The 17,726-nt window shown below is 48.7% G+C and overlaps 2 protein-coding genes across 5 annotated transcripts in view; one reads left to right on the top strand and one right to left on the bottom strand.

Annotated features, from left to right (window-relative positions):
- LOC124308003 (neurobeachin) overlaps positions 1-17,726 on the top strand; it is a 240,577-nt gene that overhangs the window by 211,261 nt on the left and 11,590 nt on the right. For all 4 annotated transcript variants that reach the window (XM_046770257.1, XM_046770258.1, XM_046770256.1 and 1 more), the window contains 3 exons: positions 10,568-10,685; positions 11,790-11,892; positions 13,263-13,378. In XM_046770257.1, coding sequence (XP_046626213.1) covers positions 10,568-10,685; positions 11,790-11,892; positions 13,263-13,378 — 337 coding nt within the window. The remainder of the gene's footprint in view (positions 1-10,567; positions 10,686-11,789; positions 11,893-13,262; positions 13,379-17,726) is intronic.
- Positions 1,549-3,507, bottom strand: LOC124308008 (protein mab-21-like). Its single transcript, XM_046770267.1, has one exon. The coding sequence runs from the start codon at positions 3,256-3,258 to the stop codon at positions 2,161-2,163; it is 1,098 nt and encodes a 365-aa protein (XP_046626223.1). The 5' UTR covers positions 3,259-3,507; the 3' UTR covers positions 1,549-2,160.

Genomic DNA, 17,726 nt, shown 5'->3' with positions numbered 1-17,726 from the left:
CTCTTGTCTTCATCCACGTGTTTATTGCAGTCATAAAAGTGTCTGTCCATGTTAACGCGGGAGGTACGAGCCAGTTCGACGTGTCTGTTAACCACGCGCGTTTGAAACAACTCTGGTAAATATTCAGGGTATGGAATTTCCGAAATCGCACGGTGCGGTCTCTGAAATAAAATTTTACACGATGCTTCAAATTCTGAGTATTTTATGTAGCGTGTCTCTTGCAGGTTTTAATAATTTGAGTCAAGGAATGTGATTCACCTAGAGATATCGAGATTTCATCCTTCACTCAGATTCAGGATCGCCTTTACTACAAAAAATAACTGACTGCCCGCGTATCTACAGACAGATCAGAAAAAAAGGGACCCGATTCTCGTAGGTTCTTTGTGCCCGTGCTTCTCTTCGCACGGGGAAGTGAGTTCGACGCTAATAAGGTAATTTTAATGACGAGGAAAGAATTCCTGAAACAACGAGAACCAACGAACAGGTCGTTTTAATGGTGGGCGCCAGGCTGGGCATCGGGTATCCGATAAATTAACGAATGAAACAGTTCCTCTTCTTCCTGGGGTTCTCGGATGGTTGGAATATAGAAATACAGAGGTAAAACGGAACGTATAATGTCTTGAGCCTGGGTTCTGATAAAAATCTTTAATTCAGTCTTAGTCGACACTCGTTGTACGTAACCGTCTCTATACACCGGGATAATTATCAGCACTCATTAAGACTTTGGGAGGGAACGAAAACCAGGTAATAACTGGTAGCGGCCTCCAGTTAAACACAGAAGGCAACTACTTCACGTCGTCGTTTACAAGAATGCCTACATCTCCCATGGTGGAAATCCAAATGTCACGTATCTTCGCTAACGTCGCGTCGTTTTAGTAAATTATTATAATTGACCGCGAGGTACAAAAAAATATGGGAAAGAAAAAGAAACGTCGCCAAGATTAAACATCCAAGACTCCTAATTGAAGCTTTGCTCTCTTCCCCCGCTCTGAGAGTGAAACTTGGCATCATTCACCGCATTATTATTTAATACGCGAAAATGAAAACTGTAGAAAAATTATCGAAACTCTTGCAATTCATCGCTGTGCTAAAGATCATTTTTTAGAAACGTTGAGTTTCGACATGCATCGACTTTCAACTTTTCACACAGACCTGGGGAAACAAAAAGAGAAAAGAGTCACCTATCTCTATTCCGTCATTATATTTTCAAATACAGCCCGCCAACGCGCTGCATGTAAATTTCTTGTTTCTTTTCCAACAGGTGTTTGTCGAATGCCATACGACTATACGGAAAGAATTTTTTATTCTCGTCTTCCGATGAAACCGATCGCCGCTCCTTATTTATGGTGAAATAAATTGCGTTACGCGGGAGATAAGGTCTGTGTTTTATGGACGATTCGTCGATAGGAAACAATTTTTTTTTTTCAAACCAATCATTGCCAATCGTGCGAGAAACATAGTAATAAAATTCATTCTACATCGGTATAATAATAATAATTAATTAGTGAGCTGTAAATGGTTTATGGGAAATTGTTTTTCAAGTAAATGCGTTACTTAATTGCTCGGTACGTATATACAATTTTATTGTTTGCAAATATAAAGGTTTAATTTTAACAAATAAATAATTTTCTTTTCCTTTCAAATATAAAATTTAGTAATATAGAAAAAAAACTATTTACAGTCAACAATATATACGCGGTAGCGTAGAATCTCTTTGAGGATTTATAAGGGCCGCATGTTAATGGGCATAGAAATGCGTGATAAACTGTTAATAATACATGTAATGACGTCATAGTAAGGATAAATGGTATAGTGGTAGTAATCGATAACAAATCACATTACGCTTTATTGTATAGTACGAAGATTCACGAACAAGTTGTAGCATAGCTTTTGCAGGGTGTGTCTACACGATGACGCAGAATAGTTACAGTACGGTATTAAAAACTGGCACTTGTAAACCAGATCGCAGGGAATGAAGTTCCTCATCGGGCGGAATAAATTAAAATTAGTAAAGAACGCCCCACGTCACAAAGCGCAAATTTTAACGAAGCGATTTCGTTACACGTCCGAAAGCACGAACGCGTAATCTCAGAAATCCATGCGGTATTGACGTTGAACTGACGTTTATATACATATGAATTATTGTACTCGTTGACGCTACTAGAGGTGCTCGAGAGCCCGACTATTGGTCAGAAGTTCGCGAGTAAGTCGCCACACTTGCTTAGCAGCGTTCTCCAGTCCGCTGGGCGACTTGCCCTTGAATAGATCGAGGTTCGGAAGGAAGTAGTGCGGACATCTCCGACACTGCAGGCAGGATATCAGCTGCAAGAAAATGCCGTTTATCCTGTCGCCGAGGCAGGCCTCGTCCCACTCGGCTTCGAGGGGGTGTTTTTCACACTCGTACAACAGCAGCGTCTTCGTGTGATAGCTGGTCACCGGGTTGCCCGGCAGGTCTAGGTGTCGGTCGCGGAGGGTCTTGAGGATGCTCAGGCACCGCCGACGGCAACCGCCTTGCAACAGCCGCGTCTCCGCCTCGGTGAAGGACAACACCCAGGCGTCGCCTTCCATCGCGGACTGCTTTCCCTGCATGGCGACGCTCTCCTTCGACAGCAGGTCGAAGCCCTCGGTTTTGACCTCGGCCACGTGGCTGGGATGAGGCCAGGGAATGTGGGGAATCGGCCAGTGCGACGCCGACCGCGGCCAGACGCCGGAGCACTTGAAGGCCGGCGTGATCTGCACGACGTATCGTTCCCGGATCCTGAGCTTGACCTCGGTCGTGTCGGCGATCATCTTCACCGAGTCCCTGTAGGCGCACTTGTCGCAGGCTTGAGCTACGAGGGTCTGAAATCGCGAGCGAATTTTTCGGGCGGACAGATAGCCGGAGGCCGTGATGAACTCGACCCAGAGCGACATCGAACGCTTTCGGCCGTCGCTGAGCTTCAGGACCGCGCACCCCGGCAAAGTACCGTCGTCGACGAAGTTGAAGACCCCCATCTGATTCAGGTACAGAACGACCTCGAACTCCCCCGGCGAGACAACCTCCAGCCCTTCGTACCGTCCGTTGCACTCCGTCAAGGAGGAGATGAACCGTGGCTCCTGGACCTCGACCTCCTTCAGCACGTCCTGCACCACCTTGCAGACCTCTCGAATGGTCTTTTGGATCTGGACCATTCGCGCCTGCACCCGTTCACCATAGTATTTGTTTATCTGGTAGAGCATCTTCGACTGGGCCGCCATCATGTCCTGCGGTACCAACATCTCTTCGGCTCTCGCGATTCCGTGGAGGACCTTCTTCTTCTTCTTCTTCTTCTTCTTCTTCTCTCTCCTTCTTCTTCCTCTCCTTCATCTGATCACCTCGCCTGCAGCCGGAATCCCCGTCAGGGTTCGCCTCAGGTCAGCCACAGGCTGGAGGCGCTCGTCGCCGTCATGACGACCGTGTAACGCAAATCCGAGGAAGACGCGTGCGGGTCGAGTTTGCGACCTGGATAGCGACGCCAGCGACCGGAGGACCACTGAGTCTCTTTGGCAGGTGCGCTGTCGCCGGCACGGAGCGTTCGCCCCGCGCTACGATTTCAACGCGCCGACGTGGGGGCAAACTTTTGACGCGTCGGCACCGCCTCCCGACGCCGAGCGTCGCGAGTGTGCGCGTGGAACGCCACGCCCCCGGATGCTCTCCCGGAATTACATGCCACAGAGCGCCAGCACCGAAATACCAGCATCTGTCACTTGTTCCGATCTCCCGACCACCCTCAGGTACGGGTATTGATGTCTTTCCACAAATTTCGGACCCTTTCACTTACAGTCGCGCTGCCAGGTTTCGCGATGCGTTTTTCTCATTCAGCGGGATTTTTAACAGTCGTGTAATTTCACTTCGGTTATAATGCAATCGCGAAATTGTCAGACCGTCGTCGAAGACTGCATCATTCGAGCTGCGAATAATTTTGCATCTTTACGAGGAAGATCGCGTGCCGTATTATCGCTACCTGTGTCCGTAAGTTTACATGCAAATGGATGCGAGACGTTCACGTTATCGTTTTATTGCAGGACTTCATGCGCCGCATGTGAATTGTATCGGTAAGCGAGTACACAAGACGTTCGTCCTCAGGTACTTGTTTAAAGATTTATTTCAACTCATTCTACTTTTAATACTCTTCTTCCGCGGACACTGTACCCGCGAGTGGTTTTTTCTCCAAATATGATAATACCTACGCGGATCAAGAAGTATCGGACTACCGCGGTGGTAACGCTAAGTGATCCCGAACCAACGAAAATCGAGCAACGAAATTTTCGAAACGGATCTTCCTCAAAGGTTCCGCTGCCTAGTGAAGCGTGAAATTATCCTTTTAAATTTTTACGTGCACTGCGCTGAACACAGGAGACGATCTCGGAGCACGGCATCGTTCAACCGCGCATCATTTTCCTTTCTTTTTTCACTCTCTTCTACTACAGCTTCTTTTATATATACATGTAAAAAGAGCAGAGCCTCTCGGATTTCATTTATATAAAATTACGTCATGTAAAGTATCTCGTATACCTACCCACGAGTCCGGGCCGAACGAGGAACGAACGAACGTTGACGATTATATCTGTACCCAAGAATGCACTGCTGCATAGCGCACACGGTCCTTATTTCTTGGAAACTCCTCTCCACGCTGCGTTATAGACGGGCAAGAAATTTGAAGCTATATCTTCTCTTTCCGTTTTCCCGAATTTACAACAAACGATTCACAACGGTCTTCTTTCACTTCCAACGATACGTCAAATCCATATTCATATACACGCGTACCGTCCGATACCTACCATCTCTAAAATCTACATACCGTTGACCTCGTCAAAGGCCGACCGAATTGCTCTCGCTTACTTCCAAAATTCGTAACAGTCGATGGAAAAGCGTTTCTGTAACGAATTCCGATCCCGGAGCTTTCAAATTCGTCCAGGGTCAACCGGTGGCGTCTGCAACAGCTTTACCGGGCACTTGATCCCCTGCAGATTAGGAAGTCGTATTCTCGTAAATAAACCTGCTCGTCTCGTCGTTGTCCGGGGTATATGACGTGATCGCTATTTAAAGATGTGCAGATCGGGCATCGGCATAAAAGCCCGAGTATCACGTACCCTCCTTGCGCCTCTGGCTTATCCATGTGACGAACGATGTGCGTAGGCGGTACGTGGACGAATGCACACCTTCTCGGAGTTCCGAACGGCAGACGTACACCTCTGGGTATTGTAATCGCGAAATGCCACCGCGATCATCGAGCATGCGGTGCACGCACCTCGTCCGATAACTCCGCTGAAAGAAGGATCATTTGAATATTCGACATCGGCATGAGAAGCAGACTACGATCTGCGGCGATGAGAACTCAACGTCGACATTGCACGCAGGTAGGCGTCACAACCATGTTTTGCGTACTCCTGAATTTGGCAAGAACCGCTCCATCGGACTTCTCGTAGACTTCGAGTAGCCTGAATCACCTTCGAATACATTTTGATCTGTACAACTCGTCATAAGTTTTGAAAAGACGGAAGGTCCCGAAATACCTGAAAGTATATTATTTCAAAGACCCTTGAGAACCCGGAAGGTATATTCCGACATTGTATTGGCAATCCAGAATTTCGCTAGTTTCTAACTTTCTCGGGACGCCTGATTGGCGCACTGGTATCAGAATGTTTCGAACATTCGCTTGCGTCAGTGTTCGTTTATCCAACGAACAATATTATTCGTGACACAATTGTAATGCGACCTTATCTATATTGTCGTGATTTGTCAATGTTGATTCATTACTCATGCTCAGACGCTGTAAATTAGGCGCAGCGATGCCGTGACGGCAATTCGATTTCGATCCAATTGTCAAGGCTGACCTCGGAATATCATTTGTATAAATAAACGTAGACGCGACAGTGCGGTTTAATTGCGTTCAAATTTTCGTCACGATTCCAGTACCGTGAGCAGTAAATTTCGCGGGTTTTACGAGCGGTGCGAAATTAAAATTTTTATTCATTAAGAGGCCGGGTACGTCGCCCTTCGTTAAATTTATCGGGTAAACGTACCTGCCCGGTATGTATTTGAATATCTTAAAGCAGCGTCCCCGCGATCGGAGGATAGCAGGAAAAATTTCAAACGTGCATTCGCGCTTCGGGAATATCTGCATCGCCGGGAACGGGCGGAACGTAATCGAATTTGCACACCGAAATCCAATCCACTAGGAACAACCGAGGGTGCGCATCCCCGCGCTTCGCTAATATGACTTGATTCACGAGCCTGGCGCCCAGCCGCCCCCCGCGGTACAATTCGGGGGTCAAACACTCTGCGCCACGGAGCAGTCTCTGACACCGTCATCCGGGCTCTGCATCAGCGCCAGGGTACCAGCTCCAAATGTGCCTTTCATCATCCCATCCGGACGCGTGATTCGTTTATACCCTGAATTATTTACACACTCCGCGTGCCGCGTCCGAGCTGACGGAAGGGAATCGGGTTAAGGGAGTGTCGTTAACCCTCGATTCTCGACACTAGACGGAACCATATGACTCGAGAGGCTAAACATTCCGACGCCATTACCGTTCCTCAATTCCGTCACGGAGACACGTACACCGATTGATCATAGATTCAGCTGTTACGGTCGACAAGTCGAACTCGGGTCGTAATTTGACGCGCGTTTTACGCCGCTTAAACGGTACGCGCGCATGCAGCGTCTTCGCTTGCCTGCCTTTTACAAAGTGCTTCGAGCACACCAAGCGCGGCTCCCTTTTGACGGTAAGTGCAGAGGGTCTCGCAGGCTTCGTACCTTTGCCTAGTTTGTCGAGTGACATGTTATAGTCTTCGGATTACGACGATGGATCGCGCAACGTCTTTTCACCATGGGGCTGGAAAAAGAGCAGCGCGCGCTGCTCGATGTTTCGCAAACACGTCTTTTGTAGGGGGATACGCGAGCGCTGATCTCGAGACTCGAACTCCTTTCATTATTCCACTATTTTCTATTCTTCGCCTCGTTTTCGCCTGCGGAGAGAACTCGCGCATTGTGCGGCCGCTGCACGATCTCCGGGATCGCCAAGATGCCCGTGGGTAACAGGCCCTTGTAAATCACAACGACCCAACGTCGTCGTTTGGCTAATCCCGAGTAATCCCGAGCTCGGGAGAGTTGAGCCTTGCCAGCCGGTGATCTGATCTCCGCAGCCTCCTGCACCGTCTATTTTCAAAATCGCAGGGAGAGTTTTACGCGGCTCGTCCTTGTCCCGTAGAGAAAATCAAAATCGTCGAACCGACCGAGCCGGAACGCTAGGCGAAAAGCAAAGGACACGGATAATTCTGATGTCGCTTACCGTTAGACGGAGACGCGATTCCAGGCGTTCGTAACGTCTAATCGTCAGGTTTGTACGACTGTCGTCGTCCCCCATTCAGACGGTAGTTACCGAGTGCAATTAACGTCGCAGTGACACCAGGCCGGGAGCATCTGGTGCCGGAAGCCGCTGCAGTCTTATTTTTTACTTTATGGTAAATGGGAAACGGTTAAGTTGTTTGTTGGTTTGTTATTGGGTACGAGTTAATTAAACCCCTCCTATAAATTCCTTCCCCGATAGTATTTATGACACGCGTTTATATAGCTGCCCCCGCGTGAATCAGAGAATAATTATATGCAAAGATGGAAACGGAGTTGTTCAATGATATTTTGTAACGAACCGCAGGCATGTTTTTCCTACTTTCTACTTTATCGCGTAATTGGAGGTAGGTATACAACGAACACTTGCCGATTTCCCTGTGTAACAAGGTGCTCCGGAGCTTAATTCTCGAATCCTTGCATCGTGCGAGTCACGAAATGGGTTGCAGCGGTTATTTGTCTTTCACAAGGCGAGCAGCACACGCCGTGATCCGCGTCCTCGGGATGAGTGATTCCATCCGCGGTGGTCCCTTTGTGCGTTACCGGCCGCACTGCCGTTATCTCGTGTGAGATGCGGCAATAAAGGTATGAGAACACGCACGTGAGGCACATAACTCATTGCCGGGTCTCGGGGAGGGTAACCGAGGGGGGAAATCGTGACGGTGGGTACATATGGTTACAGCGTAACAAACGAACGATCGGACGAAGGATGGAACGGCCTAGACGCATACTGCGGACAGCGCCCTCATCGATCCATACTTCCATGTACCGCCGTGAAGTGAAATCGTGTTCCCGGCCGTTTCCCCCATCGATTAACTATTCGCCCCGACGATTAACTGCCGGCTTCAGGTAAACCGAACCCCCCAACTCGTGTACCCGATCGTCAACCTTCGACCGGAATCCCGAGTTCCCGGCAATTGCGGCTAGTCCATCGATTCTGCCCACCCCGTCACAGAGAGCCTTGCCAAAAAACACCGCAGGTCCCGGGGGACGCTCAAAGGTGTCGGATGAGTGCCGCACTGCATACTCGAGCACACGCAGACAAGGCTGATGCGAGACAGGGGCGGGTGGGCATTCTGGGGGCACTTAATCTGTTTGTTGTACACAATTCAGCGGGACTCTCTGGGCTGCTAAGTGGTTCTCCATTCTGTCGAGCGAGGAGGAGCGACGAGTGTTGCAGGGCTAGAGCAGCGGGACGCTGCGTTTTGTGCGGTACGTTACGGGGGGCTGTGAACGAGACACGTGTTGTTACATCACATGCTGCTCCAAAGCCCGGCTACGTTCCGGGGTGCACTAATCATCCGCCACTTGACACTCAGTGACATGGACGTGTCCGGGAGGCGATGCTCTTTTGCCGTTGTTCGCCGCTGAACGAACCGTCAACAGTTCTGTTCGCGTATTTCACTGCCGAGTGTAGATAATTATTGCAAAACAAACCGCACGCGGAATTGGTTCGGATCGTGAAAAAGTCCTGGCTCCGTGATATTTCCGACGGTGAAGCAGGAAGCAGAGATCCATTATCCGAGCAACCGCCACCCAAGGATCAGGAGGTGCGGAACACCGCCCGTAAGTTTCGGAAGGGAAAACTTTCTCGAAAACAATGAATTATTTAAATGACACGGCGGAGTTGCGCCGCGGCGCCCGGGAAGGCGTGAGTAGTATATTTTCATTCTCGTCCCTATTTGTCACGGATCGAGAGAAGGACGACGACTCGAATACTCAACGAGACACGACGGAAGCACAGAGTCCGTTTTACGCCGTGGCGATTCCCAGGCTCGATGAAAATCATTGGCCCTCTTGATGCGGCCGCGGATTAATTCCTCTCGAATTTCCAACCTTACGTGACCTATCTTCTACCCGCCTCGAGACTGAATCGAATAATGGATTCTGCGGCATGATTCGCAGGGTCTTATCAACCCGCTGCAGTATTTGTGAAGGAGGAGAAGGGCGCGCTGCAGGCCTCAGGAGCCCACCACTCCCCTGCACTCCGTTATCCTTTGTTTTTCATCCCGTTTGTCCCGCGGATCGTGCATTCAACTGAATCTCGTTTAATCTTCTTTTGTGAGGTAATTCTCACGCGACGCCCCTCGTGTTGTGCCAGGCACCAGCCACAATGGCTGCGATCGAATTGCCAGGAACGTGGAATTTCTCTTACCACTTACCGCTTGATCAAGGACTACCAATCCACCCACACAAATGCGACACTCCTTTAGGGCATCGATGGAACAGTAATTCTACCGTCGTTCATCGGACTGTTTTCCCATCGGGGAATAGTCGAGGGCTTTGTCCCGGGGCGTCGAAACCGCGCTGCAAACTCACATGCCAGTTTTAGAGCCCCAAGAGATTGAACCTAAAGCAGCTTCGACGGGAGTTAATTGGGTTCGAGCACGTGTCCCTGCTCGGTGATGATAATCCCGCGTCTTATAGAATCGTTGGCATTTTTTTCATCACCGGTGCTTTTTACCTCCCGACATGGCGATGCCGGGCCGTTCGGTCCGATCCGGATTTTCTGTCACTGATCGAGTGATCGCGAAGGGCTGTCAATCGCCGGAGAGATAGAATATCCTGATAAGGCAAACGGTCCTCTTTTTGCGCAGGACGACGCGACGCACCGCGGCGGTTATCCGAGCTGGCAGCGTCCTTTCCGGGACGACAAGAAGTCCCAGGCATCGTTGGGTCGTTGCGGTTTTTTTTTTTTACCTCGTTCCTATTCCTACCGCAACGCGGGACATCCGCCTTTGATAGTCTTCGGTATAATTTGATAATTTCATTCCTTGCGGATCTTAATCGGGTCTCGCCGATAGGTCGCGCTCTCATTAGCCACCAAAATTGAAAGCCCCTCGGCTCCGGGTCGCCCTCGCCCCTCCTGAGAAAGGAGACCTCGCTTCGCTCGGCGCAGGTCCACGTCGAGTCCTGGGATCGATTCCCGTGACTCGGCAAGGCTCCTCCCACCGCGGGTCGGCCATCTTGGACTCTCGGAGGGTTCACTATATCACATCACACCTCGGCTCGTGCCTATATTCACGTGTGTGAGTGCCCGGGGTCCTCAGCTCTCGATGCTCGACCAATCGAAGACGGAGCTGACGGTTTTTCAACCGAGATTTTAGCCGATCGGTAAATTTTGAAAAAGCTCCGTTTTTCCTACCCCCAGCCGTCATTGACGATTAACCGACCGCTTTCTTTTCCTTCTGTTACAGGTCCTCAAGTACTGCGATCACCTTCATGGAAAATGGTACTTCTCGGAGGTGCGTGCGATATTCTCGCGTCGCTACCTGCTCCAGAATGTTGCGATAGAAATATTCCTCGCGAGCAGAAGTGAGTATCCGCCGCACCTTCTTTACCCTCTTTAAATTAACCTTCCAACATTCTGCGACCGATTTCTTGCCCCCGTTTTATCAGCCTCCGAGCCGAGATCCGCGGATCGGAATGTAGAGCTCGCTCGGAGGTGTGCCATCGCCGACGTTTTTACCTAATAAATATCACCCGCGGATTGCACGGTTTCTTACCGTCTTCAAATTTATTATTTCATCTCGGACGGTTGGGGGACGAATTAAACGCACCTGCTCGTCGTCCGTGCAACTTTTTCCCGGTCATTCGACTCGTCTGAGTCCGATCAGCGTTCCTCGACTAGTCGCGTTTCCATATGCGGTTATACGCTCTCGAATCCCTTCGCTCTGATCCTTTCGCAACATCTGCTCGGAGTCCTCGAACTCTTGCTTCTTCCCTTCGTTCAATATCGGAATCTCGAATAACCGAGACACAAACGATTATACTTTCTCTTCTCTCTGCACCGGTGCAGCTTTTGAACAACTGCAGGAAATTTTACGAAAACTCAGTAAACTTGATAAAAGAAATCATCGAAATTCAAACACCGAGGACTTTAATTCAAATTAACGATTACGTACGTCAACGCGAGTAAAATCATTTAAATATATTCCGTTACAACGTGAGTTTCGATGCAGCATAATGCAATTAAAAATTTTCACCGTCACCATCGCCACGTGCTTTGACAACATAAAAAATCATCAGCGTTAACTTGAATTATTCGTGAGTTGAAAATTTCCATATTACCTCATCCGTAATAAGATCCTATCTTCCTTCTCGCGTTATACCGTCGATTAATCAAAGCGTCACCATCAGCGTTTGTCCCTGGAGCAATTACACATCGCCACTCGTTATTCCTCACGCGAAGAAACGTCCAATCAAATTCGGCTATAAAAGTACGCGAATATCGTTTCCGTTGGCGTGATTATCGAAGAGGGGGGTTAAAAAAAAAAAAAAATCCGGGGGATGAGGAGTTATCGCGGTTGGTACGAAACCGGGGTGCTGCTCGAGTGGAACCGGGCATTAAGAATGACGTCGACACACCTACGTCGAGGAGGTGGACGTACGGCAGGGTTAACGCCTTTTTGTCAACAGCTTCGATCCTCTTCGCATTCCCCGACCAGGCAACGGTGAAAAAGGTGATCAAGGCGCTGCCGCGGGTCGGCGTTGGAATCAAATATGGGATTCCGCAGACTAGGTAAGTCTCCCCTCTGATCGTCCTGCGTTGTTCCTGAGGAGCCACGAACTGTCCGACTGTCGCTGTTACCGGCCCACTTAGTCTTCGCCGGTCGTTGAAGCGAAACACGGGCGATGCATTCTTGCGTCTCTTTGTCCTTTCGGCCACCCCTTCTCCGCGACCCTGCGAGGTGTACCTCGATTCTCTCCCTCTCCCCCTCCCCCCTTTCTCTCTCTCTCTCTTCACCCCTCCCCTGTACAACAGCGGCGAAGAACACAGGTCCGCGTCGAGACCGCCGAGCCGGTCATCCATTAAACGTTCCTCTGAGGCCCGGCAAAGATACGACGTCCATAAATAAACCAAGTTGGTGGACCGATCTGAGAAAGCTGATTCCCTCCCTTACCGCCTCTCTCCATCTCGCTCTCCCATTCTCTCTCTCTCTCTCATTCGCTTCTCTTTCATCGGCAATGAAAATTATTTTCAGCGCAAAACTTTAATGGTACAATATAAATATCATTCGGGCCGTTCCTCTCGCGATCTCTCTGCTGATCCTGAAGCCTGCAGCATATGCCGATGCTGCTGGTGCACGCTGCAACCACACGGTTGGATTGTCACTTCGTTAGCGAGCTGTCTAAGATGCGAATTTAATTCGCGCGGCTAACCGATCAGGATCGATCCCGACGTACGGCTTGTCCACTCATCACGCACGGTGTTAATTGGCCGATTTATCAAAAGCAACGTTCATCTTTTATTATTCAATTATCCTACTACGGACGGTGGTTCGATTGGAATCGCGGTGAAACGAGCGAGTTAATTAATTTCGAACACAAATTCTAAAACCATTTACATAATTCCGGGGAAACCGGTTATTTCTTAAGCTTTGTCAATACTTGCCTGTCAGCATTTCGTCATACTTGGGTAAGGTATAGATAATATTTTTCATAATAATAATGAACAGTAATATTTTGCACGGCTATGAAGACCGCGAGCTTTCACCTTCCAAATGTCATTAAACCTCGTACTCCGGGGTACATAAACACTTGAGACTTGAATCAAAGATTGTAAAGTCAGGATTTAATTTACGAGTTTCGTGCCGCCGAGCTCATCGCGCGCATCTTAATGCATAACGCTTTTTTACTGCAAATCGAAAACAAGTGCGAACGTAATTACGTATATCAAAGTGATGCGGCAGATCCATTTATCCTACTAGACATTCAACCCTCGGCTGGGATATGGATATTGCTTTATAAATAAACATCCCGTGATCGTTTCTCCGCCGGTCTTCTTCTCTGCTCGCGTCCACGAGGATCATAAATTTTTATTTTTTTTTTTCCAAAAGTAGCTACATCACCGTTAAAACGACGTGTACAATTTCGATTTTCCATTTACAGAAGAGCTTCGATGATGTCGCCCCGTCAACTCATGCGGAGTTCAAACATGACCCAAAAATGGCAACGCAGAGAGATATCGAATTTCGAATATTTGATGTTCCTCAACACGATTGCTGGTAAGTAAAAACTAGTCACCCCATATTCTGTAACGTTCCCGAGGCGCGCATCTGCGGTGATAGATAATGGCAAAGGCCAGCAACGCCGTTGCTCAGAATCAGGAAAAATGACCAATCATCGCTCGTTCGGAAGCGGGTAAAAACCGCGCCCTCAAACTACACGTTGTGTGCTCCTCGTAATTCCAGGGCGTATAGGTACTCGTACTTGCGCATGTTGTAAACTAGACGGGGCAAGGCGGTCTTTTTAGGGCTGCACGGACGGATGGAGTCTGTCGTTTCACGTTAGGGGCGTTCTCAATCAGTCTCTTGTTCCGCACTCACCCCAGACCCGGGTGTAATCCTCGTCCCATCACGGCGCACCGCCGCCGGTAATCCTCTCTCTCCCTCAGGAAAACCGGCACCCGAGTTACCCCCTCGGGGAATTTCGACGCTCCACGTCTGTCTGTCTGTCTGTCTTCTTCGCGTTCCGCGTGGCTTAATCCCCGCCACCGCCTCTGCGAAGTATCAACTTTGTTTTGCACAAAGAATCGGTCAAAAAATACCCCTTTTTATTATTTGCTGAAAATAATATCGCTTAAAATTGTGCAACCAAAAAAAAAAAGCCTCGTTTGACTCGAAGATTCTACAAAGTATAGTCGGTAATATTATCCGAAATTTTTGTTTGACGCCTTGATAAAACTAAATTATTTCGGTCAATGATTTTATTGTTTGTTGATATACCATTTATTTCTCTTTCCCTCCAGCGTCAATTTCAGCGAATAATTGAGTTGAACAGGTTCTGCAGATTTCTTCGTGGTATATTTTTTGCGAGGAGTTCTTAAATCGGGCGTAACGATTTCGAAATAAGCCGTAACTGTCGGGGTTACAGATTCTGCTCGTACGAAAATCCGGGCAAGAAATCTTGAACCGTAAACGCAAGGGCCCAAAATTCGCTTCGCTCGACTCTCGTTCAAGTTTCGGAGCATTTCAACCCCTGTAATAGAATGTCGACGGTATACGAAGTCCGATAAAGAGCAGAATCGCGTCAGGCGCGCAATCAGAGTCCACCAGTTAAACCGGATACCAGTCCAAGTTTCTCCCGGTATTTACGAGGCGCATATATTAATTGCGCGGATAAATAAATATGCGGGGGGTATGAAACACGCGAACCCGGGGAACCGGGAACCGGGAACCGGTCTTCGGTGTCCTGCCGGGGCTCCCGCGCTTCGAGGGCGTCCGTTCGTTCGTTCGTACTCCGTATTCGTTTGCCAAAAATTGATGGTAGTCAATCCGGCGTAAATACGATGCGGGCCCCGCGGTTCCGCGGCCCGTAACGCGTGCAGCAAGAGGCTTTTGCCTCGCCGCCGATCCCGCTGGAATCGCCTCATCCCCGTCACTCCGGCCGGCCATCCCTCACGGCCGTGTCCGACACGAAACTATACCAAACCAGCTGCCAACAGGTCTCTGCTTTCGCCTCTTCGATCCTATCTGCAGGCCTCCGCGTATACATGCATCCAACTATCTCGATCTTTCTCGATCTTCCGCCGGGCTGCCGCAGTCTCTCATTCGCTCGATTCGAGGCCTCTCCTTCTCGCTCCGCACACAACCCGGCATCCCGGTGAATTATTGTTCGGAGGCGAATGATTTATCGGTAAGATATCTACCCGCAAACATCGCGTGGATCCTTTCCCCTGCAGGAATTCTGCATCCTTGATACACCCGCTTTGCGCGATATCCGTACGTAATTATTATACACATACTTGGATTAATTTTCGTACCGCTAGTCGAGCGGCGGCATTCGTGAATAAAAATAAAAAAATTCAAATAAAAAATTTCGCTCCGAATCGAACTCTGAATCGCCCCTCCAGATCGCCTTCGTATTCTCGTTCCAACTACTTTTTCCAAATAATTAATTGAGCAGTTTCGGTGCTTCTCGTGTTCGCAAGTTTCGCCTCTTGAAATGGAATGAGATAGGATTCATTGCGATGTAACATGCTATTGTACGAGAACGGGCTTTATAAGTGGGCGGTTAATAGTATAATGATCACAAAACTTGTACGAGGCGTATATCGTGCGAAGAAAGCCAGGTAACAAGCACCGCGCTGATATATCTACTTCTCGGTATGTGAAAGAAAAAATAAAAATAAATAAAACTGTATAAATCATCCGGTCCAAAACTGTTACATCCTTTTTCTCCTTATCGCAGTCTCATCGTATCTTACGTGGCAAACTCGCCGATGAATTTCGAGCGAATGCACGTTTGATTTAGAAAAATGTCAGTGATTGACCGATAGAAGGATAGATATTGATATAATTTAGCCTGCGCTTTCCGCCGCAGCATCAATCAAGATTTGAAAAAACTGATCTACCTACATCTAGCCGGCTTCTCATTCTCGGCGCTATCGGAATTATATCTACCTTAAGCGGCAAGCCACGCACTGGTCGTCGACGCGATTAAAAACCGAGAACGGAGAACGGAGAACGTTCCGTCTCCTCGTCTCTTCTACCTCTCATTCTTCTTCTTGCGAGGCGTTTGTTTGTGGTTATTATTACGAGGCTGGACGTGCGTGTGTAAAAGTGGACGGCCATCCTCCCGCGCAGAGACGCCTCATCGGGTTGGGCTTCGCGTACCCGAAGAAGCCTAAGGATGTGAATAGGAGTAGTGAGACACCGAGCGTTATCCCTCTAACCAGAATTCTCGGTCTCTGGATATCCGTCCCCCGCATTCCCGTGTCGCGACGACATCCCCAGACCCTCACTCACGTGGACGCCCTCATTTATTATCACTTTGACGCATAACGCTCTCCTCCAGCTTTATTCCACCGCCCGCGCCGCCGCCACTCTTCTCCGCTAATGATTTATCCAAAATTATCCCCTCGCATCCCTTGCGTATTTATTATTATCATCATCATCATCATCATGATCACCATCGTCATCTGTAATCTTATAATTCCTTGAATTGAATTGTTATCCTCAATTTCCTCCGTGACTTTCGTACACGCAGAACGAACGGCGTCGTCTTTTATCCCGCACGCGAGAGTAATTTTCTTCAAATCGCCTTACCTACTCCTTTTGTTTCGATACTTGTCTCGCTCTCTCTCTCGCTTCCTCGTATTATCACCCGTTTCAATTTTTACCGGTATACTTAAGCGGGCGCCTCTTGTCGGGGCGGTGACACGTTTTAATTAGCGTTCGTATGCCTGCGGTTGGTGGTGAAATGACGAGCGGTCCGTTTTCGTTTGGCTGGCTGGCTGCCGTTACTAATTCTTGTTCATTCTTGTGGGTGAGAGGAAAATAGATAGGGATGCTGAGGAGGGGGGGCCGGACGACCTGAGTGACAATTTCAGAAGCGATTAGGCGAGAGGCTCTGAGTTATGCTCATCCTAAACGGGCTACCGCGCCCCATTGAGCCCGACTTCGGTTTGCTTCGAAATAGAACGACCGACGCCCCGAGATGCGCAAGTGTGAGCATGTATCGCACACTGGTGTATCCATTCCGCTGCCGCGAGTAAAAATGGAAGAAACCCAAGAGCCTTGGGGGAGAAGATGAGACTCCGTAGTCGGGAGGGTCTCTTCGTAATTCAAATTGTACGTTTCTTCTTGAATTTCACTCCGAAAATAAATTCCTCGTCTTTGCACGACTTTGCGTTAATTCGCGGCTTCGTTTCGAGAAACTTCGGATGACCCTTGAGCGACGGTGAGTTGAAGAGCATTCTAACCAAGGTGTGCACTCGTCGCTCTAAGAACGTGGTTAGCCGCTCTATCGGCCTTTATAAAAAAAAAAAAAAAAATGTTGGACGACGTTAGCGACCAGATCGGTTGTAGTAACGAGGCAGGCGTCATAACTTCGCGGCATTATAAAAGAAGCATTAATTATTAACGATAAGCTTAGCTCGGATCTCGAGGCTTGGTACACCAACGAATAGCAATATCGCCGCGACTCCGTGCTCGGAGGATCACGTTTCATTCGCATTTATCATAAGGGGAAAGTCTCCGGCATCGATACGCGCCACGAGTGTAACTTTAAACCCTTCGACAAAAAATATGTCCGAAAGAATTTCTGGTCGTCTTCGTTACGCGGATGACAGTCAGTCATCGTTTACCAAAGCTCGGTATTACATACCTCGCTGCAACTTGCTGAAAAACACAACCCGCACATCGCGTGGGTGGTCCTCGACTAACGCAATCCTTGAAATTCACCCCTCAGGGCACGCGTGCATTCACGCCCGTCAATGATACTCGACGTCTGAACCGAGGAATCAACCTGCCTTAATTATCACGCTTGTTCATTTTTATACCTGAACTCTCTTGTCCCGCTCGGAGGTTGGACGTAAATGAGTTTGACTTTACCTCAAGGGTTTTTGTATTA

Source organism: Neodiprion virginianus, chromosome 6 (assembly GCF_021901495.1).
Source record: "Neodiprion virginianus isolate iyNeoVirg1 chromosome 6, iyNeoVirg1.1, whole genome shotgun sequence".
Taxonomy (NCBI): domain Eukaryota; kingdom Metazoa; phylum Arthropoda; class Insecta; order Hymenoptera; family Diprionidae; genus Neodiprion; species Neodiprion virginianus.
The sequence above is the reverse complement of the archived record's forward strand: the minus strand, read 5'-3'. Positions and strand labels throughout refer to the sequence as shown.

Excerpts from the sequence above, each read along its gene's own strand:
- LOC124308008 (XM_046770267.1), bottom strand. The coding sequence starts at position 3,258 with ATGTTGGTACCGCAGGACATGATGGCGGCCCAGTCGAAGATGCTCTAC.